General features: G+C 49.4%; 1 protein-coding gene across 1 annotated transcript in view; it reads right to left on the reverse strand.

Annotated features, from left to right (window-relative positions):
* Nucleotides 12,019–15,983, reverse strand: part of DSCAM (DS cell adhesion molecule) — a 725,315-nt gene continuing 721,350 nt past the window's right edge. The window contains 1 exon segment of the mRNA XM_021071497.1: nt 12,019–12,735. Within this exon segment, the coding sequence (XP_020927156.1) occupies nt 12,383–12,735 (353 nt within the window). The 3' untranslated portion in view covers nt 12,019–12,382.

Below are 15,983 nucleotides of genomic sequence, written 5' to 3' on the forward strand. Positions count from 1 at the left end.
AATTGGAGCTGCAGCTGCCAGCCTACACCACAGCCACAGCAATGCAGGATCTGAGCTGCGTCTGCACCCAACACCACAGCTCATGACAACACCGGATCCTTAACCCACTGAGCAAGGCCAGGGATCGAACCTGCGTCCTCACAGGTACTAGTCACGTTCATTTCCCCTGAGCTGCACCAGGAACTTCCATAACATATGTTAATATAATTAATTTTTTGAACCATACTAGTTCAATGAAGCAGAAGACATGATATCAGCATTAAAAAGGAACTGCACAGTTAAACGTTTAAGCATGATTAATTGCACTCACACAGTGCTCTTGGGCTGGACATTGATTTCAGTGCCATGGACATGCATCCAATCAAAAGCCCCCCAGGGGTGCTGCTTTGTGCCCAGATACAAATATAATAAAATGACCCTGTTCAGCCCCAACGTTGAAACAGTGCTTGGGATGGTTGGATGGGATGTTTGTTGGGACATTCTCCATCAGCAGGTGTTGCTCTGCACACAAGGTCCCAAGTGCTTCAAAAGGAATACCATTGCTGGAGAACCTATTCTGTGCCAAGCGCTGTTTGAAGGCTTTTAGATGCGTTAACTCATTTGATATTCACAACGCCCCTAAAAGGAGTTACTGTCCTTTCCCATGCTTTACAGATAAGGAAACTGAGACGTGGGAAGTAACTTGCCCACGATTACAAGCTGGTTCCAGGTACAGCCTAGATCTGAACCCAGGATTCTGACTCCAATCTCATGCTCTTAACCACTATGTTTTAAGTTTCCTGAAGGATGAGGGGCCTGGTGGGTCTTCAGAATGACTGAAGAAAAAGCAAGTAAGTCGTTAGCTCTCAGGATTAACTGCTTGATGGAAAGAATGGGTGTGGTGTATTCAGATAGCAGAGGGGTTTCTGTCTCTGTAGTGAGGCGGGTTCTAATAAAGCACAGTCTCCCATGTTTATTATTTTTGGTCCAAAGATCAGTTCATGTTATCTTTGTGTGGAATGCCATCTTTTTCTGAGCCTCTTTTGAAATACTGAGCCCAGCTCAAGTCAACAATCTCTAGCCCCAGGTGTTAAAAACACGGGGCTCTTCTTAGCAGGGAGCTGGGAGGATGAATCAGTCACAGAATGGAGTGTCACAGAGGAGCCTTGAAAGGAAGCCAAGCTCAGATTTTGGGAAGTGGTGTTAAAGGTTCCACACGGATTGTATGACCTATAAATACCTCGTCTTCTCTCTTTGAAAACCCTTGCTGCTGGTCCAAATGTTTAATCCTCATTAGGTTAGAAAGCGGGAAAGGATTTTGTCATCAAAGATAGTGCTAAATTTAGGTGCTTCCTGTCTGGGTCCAACTTGCTAAAGAAACCAAATGACTTTCTTCTCCTTGGCTTCAAAGCCTGGACTGATTTACTTCTCCCTCAAGCCTGTCAATCCAGATGAAAATATCCTTTGCTGAAGGTCTGCTCCAGCAGCATCCTGGCAGTTCTTCCTCTGGGAGAAGGGCTTGGAGGGAAGGCTTGACCCAGCATAAGTGCTGCATGTTGGGCGCCATGTCAGTGAGCTTTCATGCTGGTTCCTAAGTTCCTTCCCTTTGTCTCATGAGCAGCTGCCAAGTAGACCCTCCCAGGGCTGGCTCATGTCCCCTTGAGAGCGCAGAAAAGCACTCTGCATCTCAAGAGGTTTTCATCTTACACTTTCTCATTTACTTTTGGCCCAGGTGTACTTGCATCATGCATTGAGGAATTCAGAGTCCTTTCAATTAGCATCTCTCCAAGGACACTGTAATATGATTAATAAGGAGAATAATAATATTCCTTAATAAAGAGAATAAGAAAGGGGATATTAACATTTGCCATGATATGTACTTTAAATTATTTATTGCCATTTATTGAACATCAGATCCATAGTAGGCAGGAGGACAAGGACGGAAGTGGAACAAAGAATAAGACCTTCCATTAGGTAGGGCTTCCAAAAAATTGAACTTGAGATGTGAATTTATATGCAGATGACTTATTAAAGGGCTACCAGAAGAAGGCAGAAAGGATGTGTAAGAGGAAAGAGTGGAAAAGGGAAGAAGCAGGAATGTGCTATCTGGCAAAGTGCCAGCTCTAGGCCATCCTGCCTGGAGCTCTGGAGCAAGAACAGCCACTCAGATTTTGCTCCTATTGAGGCAATGGAGTTCCTGCACTTGTAGCCCTTGGCGAAGCTCCGTCCATGAGCATTTGAGATCTCCGTGCTTGTAGGACATGCAATCCCAGTAGTTCAAAAGATGTCCACAAGAAAGTTACAGGTGCTACCGTTAGAAGAAAAGCACACAGAAGCTGGGGGATGGGCACACGGAGGAGGAATTCAGGGTCTGGGGGCTTGGGAGGAGCACCAGCAGGACCCACCACGGTCCAACCCTTGATTCTGCTTAGACTCACACCTCACCTTCTCACACTGACTTCACTCTGTCCTCTCCTGGCTTTTTTAAGATCGAGGTTGATTTTAGTTGCTTTGGGCAACCCTCTAAGGGGAAAGCGAATAGGACAAAGTAGCACTTCTTCTGCTCCGGCTGGTCTAAGGCCACATCTGATATGCAGCATCTCTTTCTTCCAGCTCCTTTTCCAGATTCCTCTCCTCAACGGCAAGCCCTCCTGCTGGTCGAGGCTGCTTGTCCCGCGAGGTCATCAAGAACCTCACCCTGGCACTGATGGAGTCCCCGGTTACTATCTCGTTCAAGGTCCAGGCACTGGTGAAAATGGGCCTGGGGCACCAGAGATACCCCAGTGAGTCACGTGTCCCCTTCTGCATCTGTCATGCAGAAACCTATTTCCTTGTGATGACAAAGGTCAATGACTCCTGCCAGCCTGGTGGCGCCTTTATGTACCCACTGGTCTGCTGATAGAAAGAACCCCAGCGTGCCTTCTACTGTGTCTCTCGGTGGAAAATCACCTCCCTGGTCCCCGAGGCCTCTACACCTGCACAACCTGCACTTGTGGGAATGAAACCACAGGCTGCCTTGAGAGTCACTGGGGGTGATGGTGAGTGACGTCACTTCCGCTTCCAACTTTTTGTTTCCAGGTCCATGTAAGATCCTGGACTTGGCACAGTGTAACTAATGGCTGTTGATTTGAGATGCATGCTGCTTCATGGAACACAGGACTGCAGCCCCTTGGGGTGTCTCCTCCAACCCAGCATCTTAGCTACATCTTTCTGATGCCGTTATCTTCCTCTCTGGTGGCTTCTGGATGTAGCAAGACCATTAGGTCCCTCCACCGTGTGCCCAAAGTCACATTCCTTTGCCACATGTGGGTATCTGGGTTCCAGGTAGTATCTTGTTATGTGAGACCCCATGTTGGTACATTTGTCACACCATGAGCTCTGCGATGTCGCATGGACCTTGGCACTGGGACAGGAAAGGCAGAGTGATACATGTGAATTCAGATCACAACTGCTGCATTTTCCAGACCAGGGAAAAGAAGGCAGAGGCCAAATGGGACTTAACTTCAGGCAAATTCCAGGCTCAGGTTTCTCTCTCAGGGAGAAGTGAAGGATGAGGTCCAGCCCAGCAGAGTGGTTGCCCTGCTATTGGGCAAGGGGGTTTGGATGCCATTCTCCTGCACAGTGGGGGGCTGGCAAGGACCCCTTCACCCAAGGGATGCAAACTCCCAGGCGCCTCCTACTCTCTACATGGTGGGCGTAGCTCCAACAGCCAAAGGGAACTCAAGGGTCGTAGCGACGGACACTTGAAGCCAGGGGCTGGGAGCAGGGGACCTGAGTAGAAGAGTCCGAGAGCATCTGGGTGGAATGTGGACAGTGTCTGCACGGCAGCCCCAGTGCCTGTGCTCAGACAGCTCACAGCCCAGGGGAGAGGCAGATCCTGAGCAAATCCTTCTAATTCAGAGTGACCAGTGCCATGACGGGCAAAGGCAGGCAACTCCAGGTCACTGAGCCTGAGTCTCTTTCCCAGGCTTAAGGGTGTGAGAAAGAGAAGGGACAATCTACCCCATAGGAAGTGACCTCTGAGCTGAGTTTAGAGAGCTGGCAAGGATTACACAGACCAGTGGGTTGTGGGGAGAGGTTGATGGTCCAGGAGGAAGAGCAGACCTGTACAAAGTCACAAGGGCAAAGAGTAACTGCGAGTATTGAAGACTGGCAGAAACACTGAGAGTGTGCGCGCACGTGTGTATGTGTGTGTGTGAGTGTGTGTGTGTGTGAGAGAGAGAGGGAGGGAGAGATACAGAGGCAGAGAGGAGACAGAACCAGAGAGAGGGAGAGAGAGGATGATAGGGTATTGATAGCGACGAAAGAGTGGTCTAGTCTACACAGTAGACCAGATAAGAACGAGAACATGAATGGTCTTACATGGCAAACTGAAGAGGGTAGATTATTCACTTAAGGGAATGGGAAATCATTGAAAGATAGTAAAGCAGTAAGTAACTCAATGGAAGATTCATGGTAGAAGGACTCACGTGACGCTGGTGGAGAGAGTGAGGTGGAACGCGTGTACCACTGGGACCCCAGGAGGCTGTCGGGTGTGGACTGGAGCTCAGGGACGACGTTCAGGCTGGGGACACACATTTAGGAATCAGCAGCCCACAGGTGGTAACTGATGCGGAGATGGCAGGCGAGATGCTAAAATTGCCCGGGATGAAAAGTAAATGTGCAAGAGTGGGTATGGAAGTCTGGAACGTAGACATTTGATGGAAACTTTGGAGACTGAGGACCTTACCAATGACATTGAGAAGAATTAGCCCAAAGATCCGAAGAACCCGACACCAGGAAAAGACCATGTCTCCAAGGCTTCAGAACAGGTTGATGGCATGAGGGTGGCCAAGGAGCCATGGCATCTGGTCACAAGGAAGTCACCTGTGGTCTACAGGAGAGTGGCTTCAGGGGAAAAGGGTAGGGGGGAGAAAAACAGGCAGTGGGGCGTGTAACCACAGGCACACATCTTCAAGATGTCGCGTTGGGAGGGAAGGGGAATGGGGCAGTGTCAACAGCGAGTGGAGAAGGAGAGGTTTCTTTTTTCTCGATGGGAAAAGCTTGGATGTCTTTACATATAAATACGACAGGAAACGTGAGTGAGGGTGAGGGTGGCGTTAAGCTGGAGAGGTTGAGAGCCAGAATATAGCTGGAGGAATGCCCTGCGGGTTGCAGGGAGCACTTCCACGGCCCCCGGAGGGGGACAGTAAGGAAGAGTTCAGGGGTACATGTGGGAAAGGAAGGCATCCCTCTCCTGTGGCTTCTGTTTCCTTGGTTGTCTGTCCAAGAGGAGATGGGGTGGGGTCTGGAGGGGGTCCTGAGGAGCTGGGGGAGCACAGAGGCGCCGGCCTCCCAGGAGCCTTGCTGTTCTACCCTGGCTCCCATCTCCAGGAGATGCTGTGATGTACCTGTCCATGCTACAGGCACGGTTACCATGATACAGATACCTCCACGGAGGACCAGTGGCCCGAGGGATGGAGGAGCTGGGGCCATGCCCACCAAGGACAGACCACACTAACCTTTCCCCCATAATGGCAACAACAGCAAAAATCACTTTTCTGCCGACTCTCATGAGGATTATCAGCACAAACTTAGAAATCTGCTGAATGTGGTACTTGGAAAGAAACCTCCTAAAGAGAGGGTTTTTTATTGAGAAGGGCCCGAGGGAAGGTTGGTCGTTTCAATACAGGTGCGTGAAGCTTTATGCTGCACACGGTGAATCTCTGTCACCTGAGGCCTTCAAATAATCAGGTTGTTTCTTCACTTTCCCTCCCCCCAAGTTAAAGAGCAAATACACCATCAGCTGAATGGAGGGATTTATTAAAAAGGTTAAAATCGGTCTTGTATCCTGGGATCACAGCCGTTTAGAGCATCTTTTTACAGCATCCATGACACATCTGCACACCTACATTTGCTTCATTAAAGCACCATTGAAACACATTTACCTGTTTTGCCTGGTGCCTAAAATGCAGTACAGGGAGTTCCTGTCGTGGCACAGCAGAAACAAACCCAACCAGGAACCATGAGGTTGTGGGTTCGATCCCTGGCCTTGCTCAGCGGGTTAAGGATCTGGCATTGCTGCAAGCTGTGGTGTAGATCACAGAGGTGGTGTAGATCTCAGATCTGGCATTGCTGTGGCTGTGGCATAGGCCGGCAGCTGCAGCTCTGATTCAACCCTTAGCCCAGGAACTTCCATGCTACAGGTGCGGCCCTAAAAAAATTAACATTAAAATAATAAAAAAAATACAGTCAGTTCTGAAGTATGCATTTGTTCCTGGCTTGCCTTTGGCTTTGCAGGTGCAGAGTCCATCTCTCAGGACTGTGGTTTCCCTTCCTGGGCAGTGGCGGAGCAAACTCTCCCTGTGGATGGGGCGATAGATGCTGGTGGTTGTTGGCAGTGCGGGGTGTGTCTGATTTGTGTGACACTGAGTGAGGGCACAGTGACTTGCTCAAGGCAAAGACCCTCATTTTCCACCTGCCTGGGGCGCGATGCCGCATCAGCCCACAGCACCATCCCGTCTCCGTCTCAGAAGTCACCACCTTAGAGGACACCTGTAATTTCAGATCTAGACTCAGGAAGCATCTTTTAAATAGATGGCTAAAGTATTTCTCCATAGGGTGGCAGGAGGAGGTCCCCTCTTTTTAGGGAGGCCCTCGGCCCTTAGGGGACCCTGGAGGATGAGAGACAGAGGCAAAAGCTGAATTAACTTTTTGTGAGCCTTACCCCTGTGCCCACACACGGCGTGGCTGGAGATGCTGTTTCACTCTGGGTGTGATGCGTGAAGGTGCAGGTAACCACCAGGTGGGGTCTGGCCCCAGCTCTGCTATCCCCAAGGATCCTTCTGTGCATCTCCAGGGATGCTGTACCTACAGGTTGTTTTTCCTCCTTGGAAGGGCGTCGCTCTGAGCAGAGCACGGCCCTCTCTCGGGAGGAACGAGGCCAGAGATGCTAAACATCGCCTGTCCTCCTACCGTCAGTGTGACGTTTCTGGGACACAAAGGGCTTTCTGGTTTTGCCAAGCTTGTCTGGGGAGATAAAACAGACACCCTTTGCCATGTGCTTGAAAGTTACTTTCCCCAAGTTTGTTTTTTCTCTTTCTTTCTCAAAGTGAGAGATTGAGAAGAGGAATAAAAACTCTTCCCACCAAACCACAAACACTTTGTGGGTGGATGGGGCACGCCCAGATCTAAGCTGTAACTAGACTTGCGAGAGAGTGGAAGAGGGGCATGCTGCTCCTGTCCGCTTGTTGTCAAGGGCTCAGATTTTTCCCATTCTTGAAAGGTAGCGGGTTGACCACTGAGGTTCCATGGATGCTGGCAAAGACACAGTGTGGGGTCACAGCCCAGCAGCTGGCACAAGTGCTCTGCTCCCATCAGCCTCTCCTGCGTCCCCCGGGCCCCAGGGTGCTTCAGAGCAGCCAGGTGGACCCTGTGCATACAGGGGTGTGTGCACAGGCCTCTGAGCTTACGAAATCCCAAACCTTTGTTTTCCAATTCAACAAGTGTTTGTATGATGAGGCACGGGCTCAGATCTGTTCTGAGACCTGGGGAACGCAATGAGCAAGACAGAGTTCTTCCCTCGTGGGGCTGACATGCCAGTGGCAGAAGTCAGCTCAGGAACGATAAACATCTAAGGAAATTAAGTAGGCAGTGAGAGGCTGGTAAGGGTATGGTCAGGGCACTAGCGAAGCTGTGGCGGGGGGGTGCAGGAAGGCTGAGGGGCGCGGAAGCTGGTTATGTAGGGCGTTCAGGGTGGGCTTCGTTGGGGAGATGACACTGGAGTGGAGATGGAGGAGGTGGGGGGCCCTGCCTGAGACACACCAGCAAGATGGGGAAGAGTGGGGTTTGATTGCCTGTGTCAGACCCCACACCTTTTTTTTTTTTTTTTTGTCTTTTTAGGGCCACATCCGTGGCATATAGAGGTTCCCAGGCTAGGGGTCGAATTGGAGCTATAGTTGCCGGCCTACACCACAGCCACAGAGATGCAGGATCTTAGCCAAATCTGTGACCTACACCACAGCTCATGGCAATGGCAGATCCTTAACCCAGGGAGCAAAGCCAGGGATCGAACCCACATCTTCATGGATACTAGTTGCGTTGTTACCCCTGAGCTACAATGGGAACTCCAAACCCTAAACTTTTGGAAGTGGTTGATGGTAAACCTGTCTATTGAACTGTATGCCCTTGAGGGAGAGGCTGCTTTTACTGTCCTTGTCAGCAAACAAGGCTGGCTCTTGCCCCACCGGGAAACCCACCTCTGCCGCCCAAGACTATTTGTTATGCAGACACGCTTGACAAGATAGGACAGAACAAAACCCATCATGTGCTGCTCAGAAAATGCACACGAGGCCAGGGCCTCACGAAGGAAGGCCTCTCCAGGCTCATTCCTCTTCCCACTTGAGGGCGCTCGCGGGACCGAGAAACGCTGAGTGCATCAGCTCAGCCCCAGCTCGCCCAGGCGAGGGCTCAGCCAGGAGCTGGTGCTCCGAGGGCACGGTGTCCATCCCACCTCATCAGGCTCAGAGATTCCTGATGCTGCACCAGAGCTTGGCCATCCCCGGGCTTCTCCTCAAACAAATGCACAGGAGCAAACACAGCTGTACGTGGACTAAAGACTCCTTGATTTATACCATTGCTGGGCGTCCAGTAGTTTGGTTCCCGGGAGCTAAAGAAATCCTTCGCTCCAGCCTCATGCTTCTGGCTCTGCTGTTTGACAGGTCATTTTTGTCCAGTGGGTGGCAAAAGAATGGGCTCGGGACACTTGGATATTACCGTTATTATTTTTTGTTGTTGTTGAAGTGTAGTTGATTTATGGTATTGTGTTAATTTCTGCTACACAGAAAAGTGGTTCTCTCTCTCTATATATACATACGTGTGTGTGTGTGTGTGTGTATATATATATGTATTCTTTTTTAAAAATATTCTTTTCTATTACGGTTTTTCACAGGATATTGAGTATCGTTCCTTGCGCCATAGAGTAGAACCTTGTTTGTTATCCAGGACCCTTGGATATTAAAAGTTGACACCTAGCCTTCTCAAGTGACCTTCCGAAAGCCGATGACACCTTCTGTATATACACGCTACTGTATATAAAATGGATAAACAACAAGGACCTACTGTAAAGCACGGGGAGCTTCACTCTGTATCTTGTAATAGCCTATAATGGAAAAGAATCTGAAAAAGAATATACATATATATTTAATATATAACAAACATATATACGCATAACCAAATCAGCTTGTTGTACTTTTGTAACTAACACAGCATTGTAACTTAAACTTCAATTTAAGGAAAAAGATGGCTTTCACTACGGACTAGTCCTTGAAGTCCTGATCCTGGCCCAGTCCCCAGAGGCAGCCCACACTGTCCCCCGTCAGTGGAAACAGACTGGCAGAGTTCACAGCTTCTCTGGAAGGGCTCAGCCACTTCCGTGAAAAATTGCACAGCCGGTTCCTTAAAGGATTGCACGAAGCTTTCAGCCCACGAGGAGTCAAGGTCTCCGATCTGAGGAACTCAGTTAGAGAGGTGATCTGGCACTTGTCTTAAAAGCAACGCGAGTCACATTGTGCTTTTCTGTGTGTACAGGTTTCCTGAGAGTCTCTGGAGCCAGGGCACGAAGAGGGCGGGACAAGAGCTTCTCCGGCTGAGCCTGTGCCCAGCTGGGTATCATCCCGCTCTTCCACCTACCCCACCTCCCTTCTCCATCCTCATTGCTCGTGGGTGGCGCAGCAGAGGTGGGTACCAGGCAGGGGGCAGGCAGACAATGTGGACGTGGGAGCACCACCACGGTTCCTGTGGGCGTTCAAGTGCTCAGTGTGGTCCCCTGGCTGGGGGGACAGAAGGCCTCGCTGGCCTCAGAAAGAGGGACATCTTTCGGCCAGCCAGATGGTTGCCTCAGAGCAAACCCAGTTCTTCGACCCCAAAGCAGTTGTCCACTGACCCTAGAGGTTTTGCCCAGAGGATAAAGAATTTATTGGAGTTTCACCCCTGCAAGATCCGGCAGTCTGGCTGCAGACGTAGGCTACTAAGATGACCTCTGAAAGGCATTAAAAATCAGATCAGGGACAGGGCAAGAGGAAAATTATTCTTACTCCCAATAATAGTTTTTTTAATCCACAGCGCCCCTGTAATCTCCAGATCTGGGTCTCTCTGTAGATATATGAATGCTAGGCCCCTCCCTGAGGCCGGGGGAGCTGGTGATGCGGTGTGAATTCTATGATACAGTGCTTCTGACTCGAACTCATTTTAAGGAGTATTTTCAAGGCAGTATTACTGAAAGCAAGCCATTCCAGAGGCAGACATGATGTGGAATTTTTTATTTTGGCACAGCTGGAGACAAAACTTTTTGAAAAAGGCAAACTTCTAAGTTTGAGGAATACTGTAAATCTTAGGTTGATGAAAGAGAGAACTTTAATTTTGTAGCATTTCATTTCTTTGTGTTAAAAAAACAAACAAACAAAAAGCAGTCTGTGAGGATGTAGCAATAAGCTGTCAGCGTGGATTAAATTCTGAAGCCGCGGCAAGAAAAAAACATTTCACAATCAGGGAGTCACCTGGTGCCCACCAGGGGTCCTCACTCGGTCCCAGACTTGCTTTGCAGGTGCTCCGGGTCACTCACAGCATCTATGTAGCAAATGGGCCTGCCCGAAAAATAAGTGGAAGGAAGATATGACGGAAAAGATAGAGGGAAGGAAGGAGGGAGGGAGAAGAGAAAAGAAATTTCTGAACGTGTCCCCAGATGACAATAACTGGCAGCAGCCTTCGCTGGTGGCTTAAAGAGGAGCCTGTAGAGCTGTAGAGAGTATTTGGGGAGGGGGATTGTACAGTCTGCTACCTGGGCAACTGAGCAGCCACAGCATTTGATAGCAGTGGGTTTTCAGGTCAATGCCAAACCCTTGGCCTGAGACCTAAGAGAGTCTGGAATTGGAGGGAGGGGCGATGGGGAGGGTCCCGCGCTCTTTCTAAAGCCTGCCGTGTCCGTGTCCGGGTTGCGGGAGGAAGAACGCAGTTCACACGACTTAAGAGTAAGGTCTCTGCGACGGTACATTCTTGAAACTCAGAGGAAGGGTCATAAAGTCTGATTTCAGAGGAATACCACTCTTGACTCGTTTTCTCTGAGTGCAGAGAAGTGAGTCAGAGGAACGCACATCTGGTTTGCTGCACATTTAGGTACCTGTGACAGCAGGGACAGGACAGGTCCCTGAGGGCAGACACCTGGGCTTCTCCTGGTCCCATCTCCCTGCCTGCAGCAAGCTGGGGCTGACTGTGGGGCTCTCCAGCGGGGGGCGGCGGGGGGTGTCCTGCCAACTTTCCCTGGAAAGGGCCAGGGGGCGAGTAGTTCCAGCTTTGCAGGCCATCTCTGTTGTAATGACTCAGCTCTGCCATCACAGCCAGAAACAGCCATGGACAAGATGTGAGTGGTGTGCGTGGCTGTCTTCTAATAAAACTTTATTTATAAAAACAGCAGTGAGCCAGATGTGTCCGGCAGGCCATAGTTTGCTGGCCCCTGGCCCAGCCAGAGGGCCAGGGGGTGGCGGGGAGGCGAGGAGCAGAGCATGTTGGGGGGGCTCATACCTGGCCAGCCCCTCGTTAAGACTGAGACCCACTGCAGTTTCTGAGGCCTCCCCTGCCCCGACCCCGGAGGCCGGGTGGTGGTGGTGGGGGAGGTCAGAGCCTTTGGTTTAGGAAACTGAGTTCTGGGTTCAGCCCTGGTGTTTGCAAACACAGGCATCCCTTAAGGAGGGGTACCAGCGATCAGGAGCCGACAACAGACATAGACATCGAAATAAAGGCAGACCACCTTATCTTTTTTATTTCGCTTAGACAAAATGCAAAGAGTGTCTCGTTAAATTAAAAAATAAACGAAAAAGAAAACCAAATGGAGTCCCCCCCACCCCTTCACTGACGGCACTCATCCTAAGTAACAACAGAAGAAGGACAAATCGAGGAGCCCGTTTCTAATGGGAAAGAAAGGTGTGCAAACATGACGAAAGGTTCCCCCGGTCCCCAAATCAAGGTTCCTTTTCAATTCACAAAGAGGGTCATTTCTTTTTTTTCTTTTTTTTTTTTTTCCTGTTTTCTTTCTTGAATCTCGTGTGACAGAACTTCCAGTCGGAAGGCTGAATGAGTTTCCCCATGCACTTCGTAGAAAATCAGTAAAAATGCAATAGCCTGTGAAGATCATAAAACTGGACTTCTTTCCCAAAAAATCAGATGCCCAGGCAGATGGAGCTTACACTCAGACAGAAAAAAGCAGGAGAGTCTTTGCACTGTCTGTGGTTTTTTCAGTATTTTCTTTTTTTTTTTTTAATATATTTTGGCAATTTTCTTTCATTATAAATATTGGAATTCCGTAAAAAAAAGGTAGCTTTGATTGAATTTTTAAATTGTATTTACAACTGCTGTCCAGTCATGCTGTTTGTTATACCAGGGTGTAGGATTTTGCGTAGGGATTGTTGCCTTTCAAATGGCCCCGAGAGTCCAGCAGGGATTCCTGGGAGCTGCTCATTTTGGCCGCCTGGCCCAGCTCCGCCCCTTCTCGCTGAGGTAATGTGGCCACGGCCCCCTGCTGCCACTGCTGTCCCTCCCTCGTGGAGGACGTGGAGGAGGCGGCCTCCATGGGGATGGGCTCGAGGACCGTGGGGCGTTTCCGGGTCCGACTTTTCTGAGGCTCCAAGCACGCCTGCCCTAAACTCAGGTCCCTGCTGGTGGCTGGACCGCTTCGGTTTAACAAGAAGTCCATTCGAAGGTATGGAGGCAAGTGTATGAGGTCGCCTGGAAGGAAAGACAGAGGGTCAGCTGGGCTCCTTGCTCAGTAACCAGATGCCCGGTGTCCCTGTGCACATGCGATGGGCCACTCGGGGTTTGGAGGCACATTTCCCAAGACCCCCTGTCAGAGCTCCAGGCCAGGAGTGATTATTCCCCAGCCCTGCCCCAGTGGACACAGGAAGAGCCGGTTACACGTTCCCTTAAGCTCTAAAATCTCGTACTTGAACCAGAGAAACAGAGGTACAAGATTCTTGGAAAGCCCACAACGGAAAGGAAAACATACACCAAAGGCAACAGCACACACTGGTGATAAACCGTGAAGGGGTGGAACCCTGGATGGGGTGGGCAGGGCCCAGAGGAGCCAGGGGGCCAGGAGGGGGCAGGGATGCTGAGCAAAGAGTGATGGAGGCTGCTCTAGTCTCAGGCTCCCATCTCCAGTGGTGCGAGTTTAGCTGCCACTTCGTTACTCTTTCTTGGATTCTATGCTGGTTTGTTTCTATATTTCAATCCCAGAGCACATGGCTTCCTGGCCAGGTTTGCCTGCCTGCTAAACTGCTCTGTCTCCTGTTTCAGGGAGTGCTGTAAAATAGTCAAGCAAGAAAAAATAGTAATAGTTTAGCCATTCAACAAAGTCAAGGTGGGAGTTCCCGTCGTGGCGCAGTGGTTAACGAATCCGACTAGGAACCATGAGGTTGCGGTCCCTGCCCTTGCTCAGTGGGTTAACGATCCAGCGTTGCCGTGAGCTGTGGTGTAGGTTGCAGGCGCGGTTTGGATCCCGCATTGCTATGGCTCTGGCGTAGGCCAGTGGCTACAGCTCCGATTTGACCCCTAGCCTGGGAACCTCCATATGCCGCAGGAGCGGCCCAAAGAAATAGCAAAAAAAACAAAAAAACAAAAAAACAAAACAAAACAAAGTCAAGGACATTTTGTTTCTCCTGGAGGGCTACAGATAATGTTGTGAGCCACGGGAGTTCTTTGAGCTGTTTTGCAGATACTGACCCTCCCCCACCTCAAAGCAGGTGGAAGAAGTTAACTGTATGCTGCCCATAAGCATGTAGACCCCAGATCAACTGGAACCAGAAAATGGATGATGTTGACTCCCAGTTACCTCACCACCAACCTGTCAGAGGACTGCCCATGAGCTGATCACACACCCCAAACCTTCCCCTCAGCACACAGCCCCTTCCTCTTTTCCCTGTATTATCTCTGAGCAAAACATGAGGATTGGTTCTTTGGGACATGAGTCCACTTCTCCCTAGGATTGCTGGTTTCCTCAATAAAGCTTTCTTTCCTTTACCCAATACTTTATCTCTCAGGGTTGAATTCTTGAGCAACAGGTGGCTGAACCCGAGTTCAGTAACACCACTCCTCCTTTCTCTCCTTATTCTTCACAAGAATCCCCCTTCCCCTGCCACTCAAATCCCTTGTGTATCTATTCTGTCTTGGCATCTGCTTCTTGGAAATTCTGAACTGGTGCAGCTGCCATCACCATCACCTGTTGCAGTTACTCTTTGAAGTTCAATTGCTACATTCCATGGTTTCTTCTTGGTCTTCACCTTACTTGCAGCACCTATAACATTCTGTGCTGTTACTCTTTTTGTTCTTGGAACTCTCAGCTTCCACGGCACTCTTCCAGATCTCGTCCTACATCTCTGATGGCTACTTATTACTCTCCTTTCCTGGATCCTGTCCTCCATCCATCCTCTATGCCAAAATATTCCCAGTGGCCTCTGCTCAGCTCTCTCTTGGGAAGGCTCAGTGCTTGCATCATCTCATTCCAAATAGCTCTCACATCCATCTTTTCCATTTTGCTCTCTCTCCTGAGCCCTAGACTTGAATTTCAGATGCTTTGCTAGATATTTCCACATGAATGCCCATCACAAATTTTAAATACCACAGTCTAGAGACCCAGTTTATGAAGGCCAGCTCCTACTCCCAAATGCATCCTCAAATGCCATTTTCTCCTTTGCGCCCAACCTTTTTAAAATGTCATCTTCATCTTGCCAGAAATTGATGCTTGAAACCCCAGATCCCTCCTTGGCACCCCCTTCTCCAGGTGAATGCTACTTGCAAAATATCTCTTGCGTCCTTTTGGTTTTCATGTCTATGAGCCTGGTTGAAGCCTTTAATACATCCTGTAGGTCCCCCACAACGCCTGAGCATGATGAGAGTCTAGTCACTAGATACACTTTGCAGACAACATCCCCCAGGTTTGAGCTGGACTGAAGGCTGGATCTGACCTCCTGACAGTGCTCACTGTGTAGCCCCCACTGTTCTCACTTTGAGATGCAGGCGAACAAGGAGTATTTGTATAACAGACTGGGATGAGCACATGGGGCTCTTTCTGGCTGTGCTGGGGACGGAGAGGCTCATCATCTTGCCTCACCCTCATGGCACACCTGGTGAGCAGCTCTGGCTAGAAAATGGGCTGGGGCATGCAGTCCTGGAGCCGAGAGACCAGGTGAGAGGATGTGCAGGCGAGGGTGCCCTGACCGTAGTCTGAGCATCAACAGGAAGTGAGAGGGAATGAAATTGTGAGATATGGATGGGACCCAAGGGGATGGCTCCAGAAAAGACAACACATGAATGGGTGAGAAGGCAAGAGGGGTCAGGGATGACTCCCTTCCAGTTTTCACGCTTAGGAAACTGGGTGGACAGTGGGACCCTTCATTCATTGAGGAAAACTGTCTTGGAGAAGAACATGCTTTGGTGGTTTGGTTTCAAACATGCTGAGTTTGATGCAGTTGGGGACACCCTGGGTATCTAGTGGGTACTTTAGTCTCAATAATGTACCTAAGGCATAACTCATTCCTTGACTTTCTGAATGTAAAATAGTTCCTATTTCTTTTGCTTCAAAATATTCTCTGCTTTCCTTATGGTCAATCATGCCTTCCTCAGCCAGCCCCTTTGCAGGGTCTTGTACCCTCCTATGCCCAGCAGTGCTGTCGCTGGCTGGTCATTGAGTGAACCAAGTAGTGAAGCTGTGTGCATTTACACTGTGACTTAAACCCTTCAAAAATTCGAATTTACTCAATGAAAAGGAATAAGCATTTAAATAGAAGGGAGAGGTGGCTGGATGGCATAAGAGAACTAGAAACAAAAGCAAGGTAAGCTGAAAAATTACTGAAAAATACATTTGCATAGGTGCAAGGAGCTTAAAAATTTTCAAAATGTTCTGCCTTTTCTTAAGGTTTTTTCCCTATTATAACAGTAATGATGACTTTATTTTGCTACCAAAAGTTTATTTCTGAGTC

The sequence above is a fragment of the Sus scrofa genome, chromosome 13 (genome assembly GCF_000003025.6).
Source record: "Sus scrofa isolate TJ Tabasco breed Duroc chromosome 13, Sscrofa11.1, whole genome shotgun sequence".
Classification (NCBI taxonomy): Eukaryota; Metazoa; Chordata; class Mammalia; order Artiodactyla; family Suidae; genus Sus; species Sus scrofa.